The following is a 22,540-nucleotide window of genomic DNA, read 5'->3' as shown; positions in this document are numbered from 1 at the left end:
TAAATAAATTTTTAAGCGTCACGTATTATTTTATGATTTACGTACTGGATTTTGGGTTAAATTCGTTTTAAGATTAAGTTATGCATAGGTTAAGTTATTATATTACACGTTTGCTAATAAGTAGATCATGTAAATAAATTTTTAAACGTTACGAATTAATTTATGATTTGCTACAATAGAATTTTAGTTAAATTCATTTCATATCAAGTTATGCCTGTTAAATAATGCATATACGAGTATAATAGCAAGTAGATCGAGTAAATTAATTTTTAAACGTAACGTATTATTTTATGATTTATGCACTGGATTTTGAGTTAAATTCGTTTTAAGATTAAGTTATGCACGTGTTAAGTTATTATATTACACGTACGCTAGTAAGTAGATCGGGGAAACAAATTTATGTTACGAATTAATTTATGATTTGCTGCAATCGATTTTAAGCTAAATTCGATTTCCCAATAAATTATGCATGTTAATTTAGTATAGAACACTCTTATTAGGCAGGGCATCAAGTAATAAATTTTATGCGTTAAGTATTAATTTATGATTTACTGAAATAGATTTTTAGTTAAATTCTATTTAAGATTAAGTTATATATGTTATTATGGTACATATTTGAGATCGAGTAAATAAATTTTTAAACGTTACGTATTAATTATTGATTTGTGCACTGGATTTTGAGTTAAATTCGTTTGAAGATTAAGTTATGCATGCGTTAAGTTTACACGTTTGCTAATAAGTAGGTCGTGTAAATAAATTTTTAAACATTACGAATTAATGTATGATTTACTGCAATAGATTTTAGTTAAATTCATTTCATATCAAGTTATGCATGTTAAGTAATGCCTTAACGCTTGCCAACAAGTAGATCTAGTTAATAAATTTTTAAACGTCTTTATTAATTTATGATCTACTGCAATAGATTTTGACAACAGATTAAATTATGCATGGTAAGTTAATATAGTACACGTTTGCTAGCAAGTAGATCAAGTGAATAAATTTTTAAACGTTACGTATTAATTAATGATTGATTGTAATAGATTTTGAGTTAAATTCCATTTCATATTAAGTTGTAAGTATATACAAAAATTTCACAAGCATCTTTACTATATTTCTAACTCATAAGAAAATTAAAAACAAAAAAATAATAAACCACTGAAAACACTCAATTTTTAAAACAATGAGTAACGCAGATTAGTAGTATGCTTGAAAAATAAATTTTCAATATTCACCGAAAATAAAAGTAAAAAAAAAATGAACACTAACTCAAAGCAAAAAAAAAGTGCGTGTTTCATATTGGCTTCCTTTGATATGATTTTTTTAAAAGAACGATACGAAACATTACTTGAACTTTAACAATACGACAACCGCCAATTCTCATACGACCGAGGTAAATTGCGGAGCTCTTAATTCCGCATTTTAACGGATTGTTCTAGTTAATCTGTTGATTAGCTAGGTAATGTGCATATTATAATGGCTTTCGAGTTTTAGCGGTGATATATTTATTGAATGAAATTCTCACTCACTTTTAGAATAAGCATATTCCTCTATCATGCTCACATTACCGAGGTAAATTGCGGGACTCTTAATCCCGCATTTTAGCAAATTGTTCTAGTTAATCTACTGATTAGCTAGGTAATGTGCATCTTATAATGGCTTTCGAGTTTTAGTGGTGATATATTTATCCAATGAAAATCTCACCCACTTTTGGAATAAGCATATTTCTCTTTCATGCTCACGTTATCGAGGTAAATTGCGGGATTCTTAATTCCGCATTTTAGCGAATTGTTCTAGTTAATCTACTGATTAGCTAGGTAATGTGCATCTTATAATGGCTTTCGAGTTTTAGTAGTGATATATTTATTGAATGAAAATCTCACACACTTTTGGAATAAGCATATTTCTCTATCATGCTCACATTACCCTACATAAATTGCGGGACTCTTTAATTCCGCATTTTAGCAGATTGTTCTAGTTAATCTACTGATTAGCTGGGTAATGTGCATCTCATAATGGCTTTCGAATTTTAGTGGTGATATATTTATTGAATGAAATTCTCACCAACTTTTGGAATAAGCATATTTCTCTATCATGCTCACATTACCGATATAAATTGCGGGACTCTATAATTCCGCATTTTAGCGGATTGTTCTAGTTAATCTACTGATTAGCTACGTAATGTGCATCTTATAATGGCTTTCGAGTCTTAGTGGTGACATATTTATTGAATGAAATTCTCAACCAATTCTTGGAGTAAGCATATTTCAATTTTCTTAAATTTGCATTAAATAACAGATTATTCAACACTTTTCATAATAAGTTTCAGAATCCACCCATTTGTTCTCAGAATTACATTGCATATATTAGATTAGACAAATAAAATTAACCTCTTACACGAAACAAGATGACGAAGCAATCTGCATGTGAGGACCAATAAGGCCTGGACTTTTCTATTATATTCTTCATCCGGGAACTGTAGACGCGATCCATTAAACCAATGAGACATGAGAAACGCGGAGAGTCATAGGGCACCAACAGTCATTCCGTAAGAGATGCGGAAATTTTAATTAAAATAACTCTCTTTCCGCCAAATTCGTACTCAACTTGACACCTTCTGACATTCTTTGAACGCGAAATGCTTTTAAAAGACTTCATTACTGAACAAATGGGAAACGGGAGAACAAAACATAATTCGAAAAGTTTCGCCAAGTTACCATAAAACTTTTGAATAACAGCTATATTTAGTTCCATGCTTATTCAGATTTGGCTCGCTATTGGAGTGCCAGACCTCTATTGAAATGAAATAAACATTGCTAAAATAGCGTTATCATAACAAGAAAAAGCCATTTTTTGTAACAAGGCTGAATTTTAAGAGGGCTATAAAATATGGAATATACAAATTATATGACTTCGAAGCGCTTGCGCCAAGAAAAACAAAAGATCTACAGTTTATCTAGAATTATCTTGGCTTTAGAATGGGAAAAAATTCTTAAATATTAAAATGATGTGTTTTCTTAAAAAAATTGCCAATTTAGTGAAATTTTCTCGCCAAAACGAAAATTTTATTATACAATTATTAGGCAATCTTCTATTTTAGCATTTTTTTATTAGTCCAAGCAATGCAACGAAAGAGTAACATTTCAAATATTAAAAAGTCAATTACAAGTGTTTTTTATTTCACTAATTAAGGCTTTTTCTTTATGTTGACATTTTGGGCTGTTTTCATAAGTGTCTTAGGCGCCGGCTAAAGCTTAAAAAACAGACATTAACCAGAGATGCCAACTTGCTCCGGACAGCAAATATAGATTTTAAAGTGGTAGTTTATCAATTGTGATTCTTGGTTTAATAAATTCAATTTAGTAGATTTTTATCCACCACTACTTCTAAATAATTCGTAGGCTTATATAATTCACCACTTTATAATTCATATGACATGCTATACCTTTTAAAAGCAAGCAAAAATAGTCAAATAATTACAAAATTTACTTAGTAGTTAGTTACCGTTTTTTTCATTATTTTGGCGTGTCCGGAGCAGTTGGCATCTCTGATTAACTACACTTAGACTGCAAAAAAATTCTGGATCAAATTATGGTAAGAAGTACTGGCACATCGAGTGCCACATCCGTAAAATCAATCCATTTTACTGTAAAATTTTGCACCCAGTAAATTTTTTTTAATTAGTGATTCAGTAATTTTACACTGAATATTAACGTAAAAAATTACAGTATATCAGACATTGTACCGAAAATCTTTTTAGTATTTATATATAAAAATGGATTTTACTGTAAAAAGTACCTACACTCAGAGTGCAAGTACTTTATACCATAATTTCGTCAGAAATTTCTGACAGGGTACAAACTCACAAGAGTTATAAAAACAGCTTATTATTCTCTGAAAATTGCAATTTCGTTTGACGTCAAAGTTTGAAAAAAAAAACTTTTGGAAGCTTGTATTTCATTATGGTCTTCACGAAAATATGAATGTTGCAAAGTAACTGCTCGAAAGAAAAAAAAGTAATCGATCCACAAAAAATTGCTCAATGAGATGTTTAAAGAAATTACTCAACATAATTACTAGTACTTTAGTTGCATAAAACTGCAGCGGTAATTTGACATCCGCAAATGTCGTCATCGTTGGTAAATCGTGGCATTTGTCGATTCATAAGCCAATCAGATTAGTCACACACACGCGTGACGTCACTTACAGATATCCAATTATCGTCGCTTACAAAATCACTTCACTTCTTCTGCAGTTGCAAGTACCAAATTAATACTTATCATTTGACCAGATAGTCGGTACTTATTCTTTTTACAAAATTAAGAATTTTTGATAATAAGATCTACAGAAATTAATTTTTTTAAACATATAAAATGCTTCTTTCTAGTACTGCATAAATATTACTAGAAAAAAAAAACATTTTTTAACCCGTATCATTAAGCTAGTTTATAAGCATCAGATAATTATTAAACAACAAATTACTTTTTGTTCTTACCATTTTTAAATCGCACACTAACAAAATTAATAGCACTTATGTGCATGAAACTACAGCGGCAATTAATACTTATCATTTTACCAGCAGGGAGTGCTTAAAAGTTCTTTTTTACTGAGTTCCGAAGTTTAATAACACGTCTTCAAGCAATTTATTTTTTTAATTGTCGCCCCATTTAGTTTTTCTTAAATATAAATGACATACTTCAACAATTTATTTCCTTTTAAAAAGACTTTTTTGTAATAAATGTGTTCTTCTTTTCAACCCCAACTAAGCGATATTTTTGTTCGCCAGTTTTTATCTATTTTCATCATTTTTATCCTAGTTTTATCATTTGTCTCCTGTTAATTTAAAAGCTATTTCCTGGCTTCAATTTCTTGAACATAAGTAAGATTTAAACTCAAACTCATATTTTAATTCTAATTTTAAGTCGATTTTGTTTTTATGTTGTTTCCTGAATGTTATGCACGGATTTAATTTACCATTATTTATTCTTAGCATTTATTTTGTCTTCTTGGCAAGCAAGAGTATTTTTGCTCTTTTTTTTAACAAAGATTTTAGCCAAACTTCAAAAAGAACTAACGGAAATTGTTGCAAGACTATTATCCCATTATTAGTAAAATTATTTTCAAAATAAAAGCTTAAGCTGTTTACTTTTTTTTTGTTTTTGTTTTTTCTTTTGCTACAGTAGTTTTGTTCTTTCTTATTTCCCTTTTCAATTAATTCTAGAATCTTTCGCCATAACGAATCGACTCTAAAATTATATTACTAAAATGGGATTTTAAAAAAAAATAAGTATACTTCACTAGCATCCAAAAAAGATTTTTTTAATAAGTTACATATTAAATTTAATGAATTAATTAATTACAATTTCCCGAGAGAAGATAAAATTTAGACTCAAATTCATGTTTTATTTTTATGACCTTCTACTTTTATTTTATTATAGAGCTGTTAGAGTTTTCGTTTGAGTTATTTATTTTTAAAATTAAATTAATAAGGAGTCGTTTTACTCGATTCACGAGAGAATTTTTCGAATTTTCTGTTTCTGTCATAACAAGCTTAAAAAGATTTTTTAAAACATTTATTGAAAATTGTTGCACGGATATTATTTAATCATAATGTATATGTACAATAAAATAAGATGTGACAGAGATTTGTATATCATTGAATTGAATACATATTTATTGAAAATTGTTGCACGGATATTATTTAATTATAATGTATGTGTACAATAAAATAAGATGTGACAGAGATTTGTATATCATTGAATTGAATACATATTTATTGAAAATTGTTGCACGGATATTATTTAATTATAATGTATGTGTACAATAAAATAAGATGTGACAGAGATTAGTATATCATTGAATTGAATACATATTTATTGAAAATTGTTGCACGGATATTATTTAATCATAATGTATGTGTACAATAAAATAAGATGTGACAGAGATTTGTATATCATTGAATTGAATACATCTTTATTTCAATTGAATTGAACAAAATTTAATTTTCTTTGAAGTCTTAAAAAAAAACAAGTAAAAGTTTTTTTAATCGAAAGATAGAAATTGTTTTAAAATTTAAATAATAAAAAAATATTGTAACTGTTTATTTTACATTTTCTATTTATAAAAAAAGCTATTTTATTTGTAAAAATGCAACAATACAAAATAAACCTTTTAAGCAGTTAGGAATTTTTTTAAAGAACTCAGATTTTTCAATTAAGTTAACTGTTTTTACCAGAACTCATGAAATACGGTTGCACGGAATCACAATATAAATGAGATTTTTTAAAACCTTCATACAGAACTAAATTAATCTATGCAATCATACTTACGAAACTTGGTTATAAGATACTATGGACTTAAGCACGGTTCAATTTAACAACTTATTAAAGTTACAGCAAATGTATTATGTTTCAACAGTATTATGGTTCGAAGTTCAGATAATTTTCCAAGTATCTTGTTTCAAATTCTTGTCGAGTAAACTGCAAAAAAAAATTAATAGCATACTTAAGATTTTGCAAAGAGTGTCAGGTTAAATCTTTGCAATACGCGAGTGTCTTACAAAACTTAACCCAGGATTGCTGTTCTTATTTAGATTGGTTTAAAACTACAATTAATTGAAGAGACGAGAATTTAAAATTCGAATTAATTTAAGAGACGAGAATTCAAAATTCGAATTAATTTAAGAGACGAGAATTCAAAATTCGAATTAATTTAAGAGTTTTTATCGTATATAAGAATCGCGTGTTCTATGTACACTGTAGAATAGAACAAACGTAAGATTTATCTAAACTTCCTGCTATGTAAAATACCCGAAATGTTGAATTTATTCAGAAATGGTTATTTAATATGCTCAACATTTAATAAATTAAACAATTAACAAATTTGAAACTGTTTTAATTTTTTCAATGAAATGATACATATTTAGCTTTCCATAATAAATTTATTTACTTAAGTTTATTACATAAAATTTAATTCACATAATTCATCACAGCATTTTAACGCAATCTTTGGAAGGCATTTAAATTAGTTTATAACAGTAAAAGAAAAAAAACTAATTTCTATCTAAAGGGGGGATGGGAATGATTACAAAATGCGATGTTTGGTGTTAATTTTATCCCCGGTATTGAATTTGATACATACTTAGCTTTCCATAATAAATTTATTTGAAGTTCATTGCAAAACAATTTCATGCATATAATTTATCACAACACATAAAACAATCTTTGAAATTGTTTAAATTAATATATAACAGTAAAAAAAAAATTAAAAAACTTTTAAATTTCTATCTTAAGGGGAAAAAATAATAACAAAATGCATAGTTTGGGTTTAATTTTTCCCCAGTATTGAATGTCATGAGAAAAGAAAAAGTACATATTTAAGAGTTAATTTATTTTCGCTATTAAAAAAATGATTGAGTTTTTCCAAGAATTCCTAGGACGAAGGAAAAGATTTCGCAAACGTAAAACATCAAAGCTGGTTTCAAAAAAGTAAATTAAACTGGGAGAAAAAAATTCGGAATTGGGTATACTATATAGCCTACGTCACAGATCGTGTTATTCCTACTAAATTTAACAAGTAAACAGCATTTTCTGCGAACCTGGTTTCTAGCAACTAGTAAAAGCATCAAACGAAGTGTCTTGTTTATAAGTCGCTACTCGCCAGGCTGGAATTGTATTAGTCTAGTTCCTTTGGAAATAATTTATATTGTTGTTTTACCGAAGTTTATGAATTTAGTAAACATAATTAAAACTCAGTTTATTAATTGGGTATAATATAGCCTACGTCACAGGTTGTGTTGTTCCTACTAAATTTAACCCAATAACGGCATTTTCTGCGAGCCTAACTTCAAGCCACAAATAAACAAACGAAGTGTTCGATCGTTTAAATAGCTGCTCGCCAGATTTTATTGCATTATAAAGAAAAGTTATTGAAACTAAATACAACTAAATAAACAACAACAACTAAAACAAATAACAACTACTAATAACAATAACTAAATAAACAACAACTAAATTCCATTCGTTTAGCATTGCGTCATATGTTGTTCCTACTAAATCGAAGTAGTTGTGTTTTTTTCATATTATACCCAATTAAACTAAAAGGTAAATGCTATTCCTAGTAAGTGGAAGTAGTTGTGCTTTTTTCATATTATACCCATAGCTGCTCGCCAGATTTTATTGCATTATAAAGAAAAGTTATTGAAACTAAATACAACTAAATAAACAACAACAACTAAAACAAATAACAACAACTACTAATAACAATAACTAAATAAACAGCAACTAAATTCCATTCGTTTAGCATTGCGTCATATGTTGTTCCTACTAAATCGAAGTAGTTGTGTTTTTTTCATATTATACCCAATTATCGTGGTTTTATCATTAAAACAAGCAATGTAAAACAAAATTTTTTAAAGTCAATTCCTACTTACGCCAACAAAGAAGTATTTTATTTTAGTTGCTTTTTATTAAATAATTACAATTTTTTCTCCTATATAAAACTAAAATTTAATTAAATTTAATTAATGAATTAATATTTGAAAAAACTGCATTAACATCAAGTGTCATCCACTACAAGTGAAAAAAAATGTATTAGAACTTGAGTAAATGAACAAAAAGTATTTAATTAACGACCGAAAATTTGAACTGACAGTAGGAATTGAAAAAAAAGGGGGGCGTGGTATCAGACAACTATAAAAGTATAAATTTGGTGACCTAAACAACATGTGCTACCACGTAATGTTCTTTATTGAATTTATCTGACACAGCGAATAAAAAATAATTAAATATTTAAATATGCGCAATAAACTATTTTTTTTTGTTCAAATAGAGCTATAAGTTAGAAATTACCACTGATGCAATTTTTAAAATATGTGAGAAACTAAATCGCTTATAGCAAAATTTAAAACAATGACAAACGCTTAACCAATTAGAAAATTCCATTTCGTTTTTCGCTCATCCCTATTTAATTAATGAATTAATATTTCAAAAAATTGTATAGACATCAAGCGTAATCTTCTACAAGTTCAAAAAAATGTATTTTAACTTGAGTGGATAAATTTTATTAACAATTGAAAATTTAAACGATATAGGGAGAATGTAAACTAACAGCAGAAATTGAAAAACAGAGCAAAAACTAATAACACAAACTAAAATTTAATAATAAAAAAATAAAAAATGATATCAAACCATGTTGTTGATTAATCTGACTGACAAATGCGTGACTGTATACACCTGTTCAAACAGGATGTCCTATATATGTTTAAACACTTGTAGTAGGATAAATATCTGACTGTTTAAAACTTATAAAATATCATTACAACTCGAGATACAATATTTCTTTTAATTCATAAATTAATACATTTTATAACTAAAATTTGATAAACCCTATAGCCCATTAATTTCACTACTCCCGTGGATTTTTTTTCAACTTTTTCCAGCTTTAATATACCCTCACTCATTAGTTTCAATACTTCTATTGTTTTTATAGCTTTATCTATAAATTTGATTTATCCTACCGCTAACTAATTTCAATACTTCTATTGTTTTTTTTTCAGCTTTATCTATAAATTTGGTATACCTTACCGCTCATTAATTTCAATACTTCTATTGTTTTTATAGCTTTATCTATAAATTTGATATACCCTATCGCTCACTAATTTCGATACTTTTATAGTTTTTTTTTTCAGCTTTATCTACAAATTGATATACCTTACCGCTCATTAATTTCAATATTTCTATTGCATTTTTACACCTTTATCTATTAATTTAATATACCTACCGCTCAGTAATATAGTTTAGCATAAATATTGAAGTCTATTTAAACAAAAAAATATATTGCGCAATATAATTTAGCGTATACCACCTTCATTAAAGCAACCTCGTTTAGATGTAATCATCATCCCCATTGCATCTAATGCTATTCCAACTACATTAATTAACCTCACACAGATGATTTTGGTCGGTATTATTCTCTGATATATTTGTCCAAATGATCCATCTAAAATTATGTGTGTTTTGCATAATTTGCACTAAAATTTTCGCTTTTGTACTTAATAAAATCTTAACCTTTTAATAAAACCTTTGGTAATTCTCAAATAAGATATATTAATCTTTTAACAGGTGCATATAAAAACTGCTTTGAAAAAGAAAGTGTTCATTTTATATTTTAGTAGCAATCAAATTAAAATAACAGTATATTTATATATATATATATATATATATATATATATATATATATATATATATATATATATATATATATATATATATATATATATATATATATATATATATATTAACATTTAATTTCTTTCTTCAAAATTTTATCACAACTGAACATTAACCTGTAATTTTAGAAATAAAAGAAGAATTGACTTGGCAATACATTCGTGAATTCGTACATTGCCCTATCTGCTATTAAAAAAAAGTAAAGGGGGGGGGAAGAATTTCCGAAACTCATTAACACGTACTTATATTCCCAAGTCAGCAAAGAAACAAACGAAAAGTCCCATCCCTTGTACCAGCTATAAAATATCCATATCGTTATCATTAAAACGTTCTTTTCAACTCCGTTCTACAACTAAACGAAACTCATTAATCAGTTACGAGCGAAATCGAAACAGAAACGTGCTGATATATATAAAAAAATTTTCTCCTCTTTCGTGTACTTTAAAAGGTACAAGTACATATTTTCAACGAAATCTGATCACAAAAGCCGACACGTTTTGGTAAAATTTATGGGAATTATTTTACAGCGAAATTATGTAGTAGTAATATCTTTTCGAATGTTACGAACTGCGGACAACAGACGATTTTAGATGTGAATTGAATGGGAGGATTGTAGAATACACGAAAACTTTGACCTTGATAAGATTTGGTTGGTTTGCCAAGAGTTTCAAAGTACACACATTTATGTCATTTTTCAAGCCAAAAGTGCATAGATGGGGAGTGGTTACATCCGGTTTTTATTAGTTATTTAAGAGCAAAGAATAAACCGTAGCCATTTGTAAATTTAAAAAAAAAATTATAATAATTCAGGTGGCAACACCGGATCTCACTCTTTTTTTTTTTATTCTTTGAGATCATATTTATAAAGAAACCAATGTTGCGAAAATGTTATTATTTTTGCATGTTCATAAATCTGAGTTTATTATTTACTTTCCTGCAAGATTTAATATAAATGCAAGAGAGGTTTATATATGCAAGAAATACCTTTATGTTACAATGTGGAACATATTTTTTTCTGCTGCATAAGAATTTTAAACCAATTCTGGAACATTTTTACGCCGCTGATTTCAAATCTGAAATCGGTTTCTCTCTTCGAGCTTCTTTTTTTAAATGACATTTTTAATCTATTTTTTGTCGAAATGTACAAGTTTAAAAACGTCATAAATAACAGTGGGGGGCATATATGTCACAATAAACTTCTAGGAGTTTAGGGCACATCAGCAAGATTGAAATTCATTGGAGTTTCTTCGTATGCTTCTTTAACATAATAGAGAAACGTCCCTAGCCGCGTTCGCCGACGTTTCTGGGCAAGGGTTCCTACGCAGTTTTAATTCTGATCACATGCCCTTAAGGTTTGTCGCAACATTTTTGTCACGCCAGTATATATAAAATTTTTAAACTAGTACATTTGACAAAAAATTGATTAAAAATGTTAGTTAAAAAAAATCTGTAGCTTTAGGAACAAAACTAATTTCAGATTCAAAATCACTACATCCAAATTAGGCAAGATCAAGTGCTTGTACAAATGCAACAAAAATTTATTTCCCAATATTGTCTTCATAACTTATCTTTATATTATCTTCATAACCTATCCTTATATTATAACTTCATATTGACATGTAATTAGTATAATAGCCTAATTTTATATTATTTCTTAACCACAATTGAAGAAAATGGAAGAGACTCTTTTTCAAAAGAAATATCAAATAGTAAACCAATTTTAAATTAGTTTATATAGTAATTAGGCTATAATATTAGTTTATATATTATAGCCTAATTTTATAATAGCCTAATTTTAATAACCAAAATTGAAGAAAATGGAAGAGACTCTTTTTCAAAAGAAAGACCAAATAGTAAATCAATTTCAAATTAGTTTATTATTTGCTATCTAGCTTAAATAAAAGTATTAACTTCCAAGCTGTTTAATATTTAATTTTTTAAAATGGGTAAAAAATAAAAAACAAGAGTTGGAAAGTAAAAAATGAAACAAAAATTTCTTAAGAAATTAAAATAAGTGTAGTTCTCTATTTAATGTAAATGCGTGCATTAAAAACCTAATTTTACAAAAAACTATTAAAATGACATTTACAACAAGATTTAAATACTAAATTAACAAACCATATTATACTGAAAATTAAATATTGTACTCACAATAACAAATAGCGCACTAATTTTTACAACTTAATCCTGTTAAATATGAATGCCCAAACCTCCGTTTCAATAATACAATATATAGATTTTAAAATTCTGCATAAAAATACATTAAAAATAATATGATAATAATTTGTTTTTGTTTTTTTTTAAAAGTAAACATGACAAACCTTTAACTTACGGATACTAAATTACTAATATTCAATTTAGCTATATTCTAAGTACTTATTGTCAAACAATTGAGGGGAAAAGATTTCTTGAAAAATTACCGTACTGTATAGTAAGATATTTCTGGTTAAAAAAAAAACTGGTTAATAAAACAAAATATACAGTATTTAAACCATTCGTTTGGTATTTTTTCCGTTCATATTTACCGAGAATTCTGATTTTCAAAATTATAGTTTTTGTTACTACACATTTAGTAAAAAATACTAAACTGAAAAGTAAATTTAACCGAATAAATGGTTTTTAAGCCATGCTCTAAAGGTATCATGATAAAATAACCACTTTTAACAAATTTAATAGATATTATAGAAACAGATTACATTGCCAAAATCATTACCAAAGCAATCCCGTAAAAATCACCAAGCTTTTTGTTGTTCACACGGCGCAGTCAAAAACACGGTGCATTTTACCATATTCTGGTAGTTTTGACCATACTTTTTTCGTAATGGTCACTTTTAGTTTCTTCCAATTTACCCCGTTTCTCTCATTCTGTCCAGTTTCTTCCTTTTTTTCCTGGACGAAATGCCAACCTTGAATTGTAAGATATTAATTGATCTTTACAGAAGATGTTACAGCAAAAATTAAACTGAAGTTTAAATGAAACATTTTTAGTTTTGAAAGTGGGCAGAAGAATAATCAACTGTAGAATAATTAATAAACACATGATTTCCACGTGGCGCTCCAAAAGCATTATTTTTAAAACAAAATAAGTCTGCACAAGTCTGTGCCAAAAAGTTACCCATGCTTTTTAAAGCTGCATAAATATTTTTTAAAAAAATAATGAGATGAATAGCTTGTTGGCGGAAGTAACACTTTTGCCAAGAGAAGGGTTGATTCACTACACTTTGATGTTTTAATTTGGCAGACAAGTTAAGCTTATTTTAAAAAAAAAGTTTAAAACTTTCTAGAAAGCAACAACTTTTATAGTAAATGTCACGCAAAACGTTTCTTAACGATTCCAATGTAATTAAATAATCTAAAATCCAGTTACGACTTATGTGAATATAAATTTACTATTTTTGAATTTTACATTGAAGCATTTAGCCCTAAAGTTTTAATTGCTGAAAAAAAATTCAAAATAACAAAATGTTAACTACCGCTTTTCATAATCCGCTCACAATGTGTTTTCATTTTAACATTTTGAAATTTTCTTTTCAGTATTTGAAACTTCACTGCTTGGCTTACTCTAGGTTTGCTTGAACTCTACTCTAAATTATAAATTACTTATGAGGGGTGAAAGAGAATTTGCGATGAATAATTCTTCCCGTGGTATAACGTCCTCGTAAATATTTAACATATCATGTGAACTTTTTGCTCATCCTGTATAATGAAATTTTAAATAAACCGATTAAATGTACTTTGCAATTTCACAAGAGTTGAATGTGACTGTTTACCAAACATTCCAAACTCGGGATAACAACTATAAGACTTTTTTTTTTGGCGCATGCCTGTTTAGGCAGTGGGGGTGCAATTGTTCCTGTTTTTCAGTGGCGCCATCTATGGCCAGGAATTTGACTTCTGCCACGCCATTCACACAACCACAACCCGTTTATGGGGCAGGTCACATTCACACACGAAGGAGAAAGGACATAGAACACATAGAGAGAGAAAGAAACATCCATGCCTTGCCCGGGATTCGAACCCAGGACTTTTCTGATGCAAGGATAGTTACCTGCCCCTACACAGGCCGGTCGGCACTATAAGACTTAAACTAATAAATTGTGCGAGAAACAAAAACAAACAAGAGAAAAATAAATACACAAGGAGAAAGTAATTATATACTAAGCATTTATTTGAGAAAGATAAATCCGCTGGAAGTTTCAATTTTTAAGGAAGCGAAGTATTTAAGAGATTCACAACAGTCACGTGATTCACACCCACTAGCTATATTCCTCTTAATCAGGTTCTATTCAATAAAACACAAACTAGCAAACAAGGTATTGTTCAAACAATTAAATGCAATACAAAAGCACACGAGATAAGAATTCAAAATAAACAACAGGGTTCAAATCTCAACCAGATTCGCGCTTTCTATTAAATAAATTTTCATTCGACCAAAAATAATTTCGAAAAGCACAATTTTAACATACTAATTACATAGAATCCAAAGATCAAAATTGAACACTTTATTAGTCGCCATCGACTATAGTCACTGAAACTTCAGAAAATATTTTAACGCCAAATCATATCCCTAAAACTTAACAATAAAATAAACACGAAGCCATCATTTTGTGCCCTCAAGAAACTAAATCCAGCTCTAGCACTCCAGCAAATACACGCCAGGTATATATATCCAAGCACACAGTATCTCTTGATCTTTTACCACTGCCAGGAAAACGGTCCAGGCTAATCTTCTAAAACTCTAGCCGTATGCTAATTAAGAATAATGAAGGGACCATTTTGGAAGATAGCCTCACAGCACAAGGAACTGTAATCCTTCCAGCAACGTAGTAAATGGTACCTGGGACTCGGTTTCCTTTGTTGGGGGAAATGCAATAATGATTAATTTTGGTCACTGCCTTAAGATCCCCTTAGAATCATTAAGAAACTCATACTGATATGGAAAGTAATGAGATTTCTTAAAATTAAGCAAGGTATTACTGTCTGATACAGCTTTTCCTAAGTTAGTTGGGAATGCTTAAAAGCAAAGCCAAAAAGCCTCAAATATAAAAGAAGTTTGAAATTACCTTAGCTTTAAAATAATTTAGATGAGCCAAGTGTTTGTTGGTTTTGCTTTAAAGTTCGAAAAATCCTTTAAAGCGATTTTGTGTATTTATATGTCATAATTAATGATATCAAATTTTACTAAAAAAAAATTCAAGAATTACGTTGTTTTTAAGAAGGAAATAATGTTTTAGAACAGTTTTTAGCAAACTGAATACGTCATTGTTTAACCCTTTGATGAAAAATTTCTATTAAACATATTTTTCATCATTTTTTCATTATTTTGTACCAATTTGGATAAAAAATAAATGAAAAATATTATATTTAGCATTTTAATAATTTATGGTAGTGAAATACAGCAAAGAAACACCGGTGTCTTTTTCTGCGTTAAGATTTAAATCTTTCATACGCGACTCACTTCCAAATAATAATTTTTAAATTTGCAGTTATTTAGCTCTAAGAGAGACAGTTATACAACATTGGAATTTCGTTCATTTACGAAATCAATTATTGATACATTTTTAAATATGAATGACAAGAAAAATTTTCAAGCTACTTTTTTCGAATTTTATATTTTAGAACAAATATAATTCCGATAATCTAACAGATTATTTTTAGTAAATATGGGATTGTTTTTTATAATTAAGAAATACCAAAATACATTTTCGCTGTGTAAAACGGACACCGGTGACCTATCTCCGTCAAAGCGTTATCAGGATCACCAATTTCTTTATCATTATTAAAATAAAGCTTTCACGATTAACTCATCATGTTACAGACGCTTGCACACGGATTGCTGCTCGCAACTCTGCTCGCAAGTTTTAAGTTAAATTAATTCGTTATCTTTTTTAATTGTTATTTCTTCTATTTAATAATAAAAAAGAAAAGGTTGTAAATTCTTTAATGGAGTTCAAGAGTTCATATTGCGTTCTACTTTTGTACTATACATTCTTGTTAAAGATGCTCATGTGCATTTTATAACTGACTACACACAGGAAAAACGTTCAGTCGAAATTGCCGTGTTTCTGACTCTATAAAAACACCAAAAATCTAGGTAATTTTTAGTGAACTGCTTTGGTAATGATTTTTGTAAAAGTAACAAATAAAATATCGGTTATTTTATCATGAAACCTTAGAGCATGGCATAAGAACCATTTATTCGGTTAAATTTACTTTAAAGTTTTGTATTTTTTACTACATGTGTGATAATAAGTATAATTTTAAAAACAAGAATTTCCCATAAATTGTTACCATATAAAGGGAAAAATTATCAAATGAATTTTAATACTGCATATTTTAATAGAACTATGCTTTTTTCCCCCTTTGCCAGAAATCCTAGTACCATTACAGTACGAAAATTTTACCAGAATCTTTTTATCCGTGCAGTTATGATTTTATTTTACAAGCATCAAAGACAAAGTTTGCCAAACTTCATGCACTTTTCATTCAAAATTATTATACTTCTACGATATCTTATAATTTTTAGTATAAAATGCTATTGTATTTATAACATTGACAAGCATTTAAATTATAATTTAGATATAAATTTCGAATAAATTTTGAATTTATAGAGACCCCCGAAAAAAAAAAAATTTTCTGTGGTTCATTTCCATAAAATAAAACATTGCTGCCTCACTATAAAAAGTGCTCCATTTTTTCCCTTCTTTATTTAATTTTTAAAGCTTCTTTATGCAAGTAAATGAACTTCAAGCATCTCAAATAAAAATTATTATACTTTTTATGAAATTAAAATGATTATTAAATTAATTTAATTTAAAATATACATAAAAAAAACAATTCCAGAATTGCTGAGAAATAATATAAGGGAAAATATTAAAGTTTATTATAAAAATCCTTCTGCAAAGCTATTATAACAAAAAATACAATCAGTTACTAAATCGTATTTTCTCACAATACCTTGATTTAAAAATTTATTTCTATAAAAATCTATTTGCTTCTTTAAAAATCTATATAAATATTAAAAATCTTTATTTTAAAAAAAAATAGTCATATTGCAAAACTATGTAGATTAAAAATATTTAAATAATTAAAAATTAATAATTTCTAATATTTAATTATTTATAGCTGTTTGTATTGTAATTATTAATAGATTATTTTAGAGTTCTTTAAAAAAAAACTTTAAGTATTATTTACATTTTAACAATATAACATAAATTTGCTAATCCAGATATATTTTAAGAAAATATATGAGAATTAAGCAAAATTCTATATAAAAGCAAATATATATTTGTTATTGTCGCTATTGAAAGTATGTTTATGTCATTTAATGTTAATGTTAATTGTTATTTAAACTTTAAATAACAATTAATTTAATGAAAACAACGCATCTGATGTATAAAAAAAACAATAAAGAATTTGCAAAACATATTAACAATAGCTTTCATTTATTACATTTACTTTTTACTATATAATTTACTGAGTTTCAGTTTAATTTTCTCCATTATTATACAATAATAATCTGAAATTTCTATTAACTTAAATAAATTAGAATTGCCTTTACTCAAAAACGTTCTTATTGTTTTGATTTTTTAATAGAAAAATAGTGTTATTAGCCTTACAAATATTTTATAATTAATAAAAACAACACAAGAACAAAATATTATAATTCACGTTAGTTAAACTTAAAATAAAATAAAAACTAGGTAATTTGTAAGAGTGAAAATCTTAAATGTAAATATTTAATTTAAAAAGTCAAACTGAAAGAAAAAAAAAATTTCTCTAATATTTAAAGAAAATAATGCATCAATACTTTAAATTTAAACAATAGTATTTTCATAAAAGAATAACAATTAGAGAGAGAAAGTGCTGCATTTAGATATTGAGCAGAACCTACTAAAAAAAATTTTATTACTTCTTAAGATATTTTTGAATAAAAACAAAGCTAATTAAAAAAATTTAAAATTCCTTCTTTTCTTTTTTTTTTCTTTTTTTTTTTTGCATTCTTTATGAGATCGATTATACTACGTTTTATTTTAAATAAATATCAAACAGTTAAGATAAAAATTTTAATATTTTTTTTACTTGTTTTTCCCAACTCAGTTGTTAAGAATTGTGATTATTTTATAACTTCTATTATTTATCAAAGGAACTCAGGAAAAACCCTGAATTTGTTACATGATTTAATTTTCTTTTGACTATTAATAAAATGAGTTGCTTAACTATAATTAACAAAAATAACACTTTGAAAAACAGTTAGATAGTTTGTCTTATCTATTTACAGCTTACCTAGAGACATTAAATAAACCATCTGATAAATATTTTTCAAAATTTATTAATTAATAATTTTGTTAATTAATATTTTTATTAATTTGCACAATGTTTAAGAAAAGCAGTCATGCTCTTTTTAGAGGTATCTCAAAATGTTACTAAAAGTTTTGATCTAACAATTAAAAAGAATAACATTTTGTTTAAATAAAATGATCAAAGAACTGACTATAAAAAGGTACAAATTTTTTTCTTATTTGTAATCAAAAAAAAAATTTGCAGGTCATTATGGTTTTTTATGTGGAAAAGATTGTTAGCATAATTAACTTGAAAAATATATAATTAATTTGAAAAATTTAAGTAGAAGTACTTAACATTTTTCCTTCATTTATAAACATCAATTAAGATGCACTGGAATACTACTTGAAACATTTTCTTTCATAAAGAAGTAATTTTAAAATTAAGATATTCACAATTTTCATTGGAACACTTTACACATTTTCCTCCATTTATAAATAATTTTAAAATTAAGGTATATTTAGTGTTCACTAGAATATTTTACACGTTTTCATACATTTATAAATAATGTTAAAATTAAGGTGTCAAGTTTTTACTGAAATGCTTTATAAACTTCCTTCCATTTATGAATTTCAAACATAAGAAGTAACTACATAGAGTTTGCACAAGAATACTTTAATACATTTCTATTTGTTTTAATAGATTTCAATTTGTTTAATAGATTTCAATTTGTTTAATAAAATTTCAATACTACAATAAAAATTTATTTAAGTAAAAAAATATTATTTGTCTAAACATAATTTTTACTAACAGCATGATATAATATTATTAATAATTTTTACTACAGTAAAAAAGCAATTGGCAACATATAAGTTTTCTTTAACATAACATAAAATAGTAAAGTCTATAGAGTTTGGAACTATTTACACTCTAAAAATTGCTAATCAATCAACATTATGCACTTATAATTTAGAAAAATTAATAAATTAGCTCTTAAATTGTCTCCCTCAGGATAAAGGCTAAGGAAATCGTAATAAATAATATTGAATACTAATATATAGCAGTTTCATTATAATTAACAAATATAAAAATGAAAAACATCAATAACTAATGAGCTAAAAAAAGTCTATGCGTCATGTTGTCAAAAATATGGATATGCAGTTATGCGAAAGCATAAATATGTTTTTATCTATATATATATATATATTACATCGTTTTACTGCTAAAATATAATTAAACACTATTATAATTAAGGTATAACGTACAAAAGCAACTTTTCTGAAATTTATAATTAATCGATAAAAAAATATATACCACTCGATAAACCATTCCATTAAACATTCGAAAAATTTAATTAAAAAGATAACTTAAACAAAACGATAATTTTGTTATTGTGTCATCAGAAACAAAAACAAAAATTACAACGATATTAGTTTGGATTCAAAAAAATTTTTGGATATTGCAATTAATAACACCTAATGCTTATAACTATTTAATAAAACAATAAACTATATAACTATCAAATTTAAAAATACAAAGAAAAACATTAATAACTAAAACTCCATGAAAAATATCAAAAAATATGGATATGTTAGGAGATTTTCCAAACAATTCATTTTCTTCTGAAAGCATTTTTAATATTTTTCTTTTATCGTATCTTTTATTTTAGTTTTTACTGATATAAAATACTAAAACACCGCTATGAAAAGTTTTTTAAAAAAATATTAGCAATATTTCTGAATTAAAACATAAAAATAAAGTTAATAAAAATTTACGAACGCAAACGAATCAAATATTAAAATAAAACGATGTTAACCAAAACAAAACGATAATTTTACTATCCATTCATGAGTAAAAAAAAAAAAATTACGACGATATCAGTTGGGATATAAAAACAAAACAAACAAGTTAAAAGGCTCGCGACTAGTTGCCCTCTTAAACCGGAAAAATGAATACCACTCCGCCGTGGGGGGAAGGAACAGTAAAGAAGAAGAAAAAAAATCACCTACCTCTTTTTTTCTTCGTCACACTTAATCCAGGAAACAAAGACGCATAACAAAAGAAAATAGTCAGCAGAAGAACCCAGTGCATTTTTTGAGATTAGGGGACATATTTTTTAGCCATTATTAAGCAGTCTTCTGCGTAAGCATTCATCATTGCACCGCACATCACAGCATGGACGTCACAGTAGCTAGCTGGTCCCCCTCGTAAAGGTTGCCGATCCAAAATGGCGTCCATTGGCTCGCACAGAACATCATTCCGTGCATACTGGATTGTTTTTGCTGTCACCGGCACGCTCGCATCTCGTCCGACGAAGTTCACAGTCTTGTCTGTGAATCCAGATTCGGTGAAACAAAGAATGGCTATAAACTACAGAAAGCAGGCAAAGAAGCGGTGTTCTAATGTGATCACTACTCGCGATTCGCTAGTTCTAAACGCGCGAGAACCGCTCTCGGAACCGAATAGAGGGGTAACGATTGAAACTGCTCGGCGAAAACGGCGTTTGATCAAGTAAAAATTGCCGATCAATAATTCAGTGAGTGAGCGCTATCCCTCTAGAAATAGCTTTTTGGTTTAGCGCGCCAAAATTAAGCTCGTTTAAAGGCTCTGTTGTTTTATAATTATTAATTGAATGTGTTTTATTTCCGTAATTCGCGAATTAATTTCTCTCGTCATTCACAACTCAGAGTAGATAATAATATGAAAGCAATTAACAGAATTTTATTCACGTTAACAAAATAAATTAACTTGGCTCAGTTAATTTATTTTGCTAGATGCTTAGTTGGTATAAAATTAGTCATTTCGTATTTATTACTAGACAACGTTTTACAGAATTCGAAGTAAATTCTTTCAAAATTGAACTCGCTTTAAGGCTTTGTTCTTTTATGTTTATAAATAGTGTTTTATTCGCGAATTCCTTTCTCTCATTGCTTACAACTAGGAGTGGATAATTTTTTAAATGGAATATTTATGTAAAAAAAGATAATTATCCGATTTTATATAAAGTTTTGATGGTTTAAAATTAGCCATTTCATTTTAATAAACAGTATTTGTTTTTGGTTATTCGTAAACTTAATTCTTAGTTAATTAACTCAACAAAAAAAGCTTTGAAGTTCTGATGTTTTCTATTTATTAATTGTAAGTGTATTATTTTCGTAATTCGGGAATTATTTTCTATTATATCTTACAACACGGTGCAGATGGATTATAGAATCCAATCATAGGAATTCGCCTTATTTTAATAAAATTATTTAACTTAACTCATTTAAAGTTTATCTAGTATTGAATTAATCATTTTGTATTTATTAATAGACTAAGTTTTCCATAATTCGTGAACTAAATTTTTTTTTAAATTGAGCTTGTTTAAAGCTTTGTTGATGTTCGTAAAATGTATTTTATTCGCGAATTAATTTCTCACAACTCGAAGTAGATAATTTTTTTTTTGAGTCAGAATTTTATTTACATAAAAAAAATTAATTAACTGAACCTATTTAAAGTTTTATTAATATAAAATTTATCATATATATACATATATATTGTATATATATATATATGACAATTTATGTATTTTCTTTTTCTCTTGTCTGAATAACGAGAAAAAGAATAATTTGGTATTTTTTTATTATAAAAGACAATCTAATAGTTACTAAAAAAATATGTAAAATTATCGGAATTATATATGTACTAGAAAATAAAATTCTTTCATATTCAATAATTTATTAATCATTGATTTTGTAAATTAAAGAAATTTCAATAATGACTAGCTGTTTCTCTTAGATCTTAAAAACTACAAGATAGTGCAAATTATTGTTTGGAAGTTTATTATTTGAAAAATTATTGTTTGAACCATGTTTGGAAGAATTTGCCTTTAACACTGAGAAAAATACGGGTGTTCTATGCTGTATTTCATAATCATATCCTGTTAAAATGCTAAATAAAATATTTTTCACCTATTTTTGTCTGAACTAATATGAAACAATAAAAAATTATAAAAAATATGTTACTAACTGTTTCTCTTTGATACAAGTTAG

The 22,540-nt window shown here is 27.0% G+C and overlaps 1 protein-coding gene across 6 annotated transcripts in view; it reads right to left on the bottom strand.

Moving 5' to 3' along the window:
* The window catches only part of LOC107446848 (disintegrin and metalloproteinase domain-containing protein 11), a 225,812-nt gene extending 204,790 nt beyond the window's left edge, over positions 1-21,022 (bottom strand). For 4 of the 6 annotated variants that reach the window (XM_043038688.3, XM_071187140.2, XM_071187141.2 and 1 more), the window contains exon 1: positions 20,519-21,007. In XM_043038688.3, the coding sequence (XP_042894622.2) occupies positions 20,519-20,600 (82 nt within the window). In that variant the 5' untranslated portion in view covers positions 20,601-21,007. Of the gene's footprint in view, positions 1-20,518 lie in introns of all 6 variants that reach the window. The other 2 variants (XM_087152048.1, XM_071187139.2) reach the window with 2 other exon arrangements.
* Between the last annotated feature and the right edge of the window lie 1,518 nt (positions 21,023-22,540).

Source organism: Parasteatoda tepidariorum, chromosome 9 (assembly GCF_982258835.1).
Source record: "Parasteatoda tepidariorum strain Cologne lab strain chromosome 9, Ptep-v5.0, whole genome shotgun sequence".
Lineage (NCBI taxonomy): Eukaryota > Metazoa > Arthropoda > Arachnida > Araneae > Theridiidae > Parasteatoda > Parasteatoda tepidariorum.
Note: the sequence above shows the minus strand (reverse complement) of the source record. Positions and strands in the feature narration are given on the sequence as shown.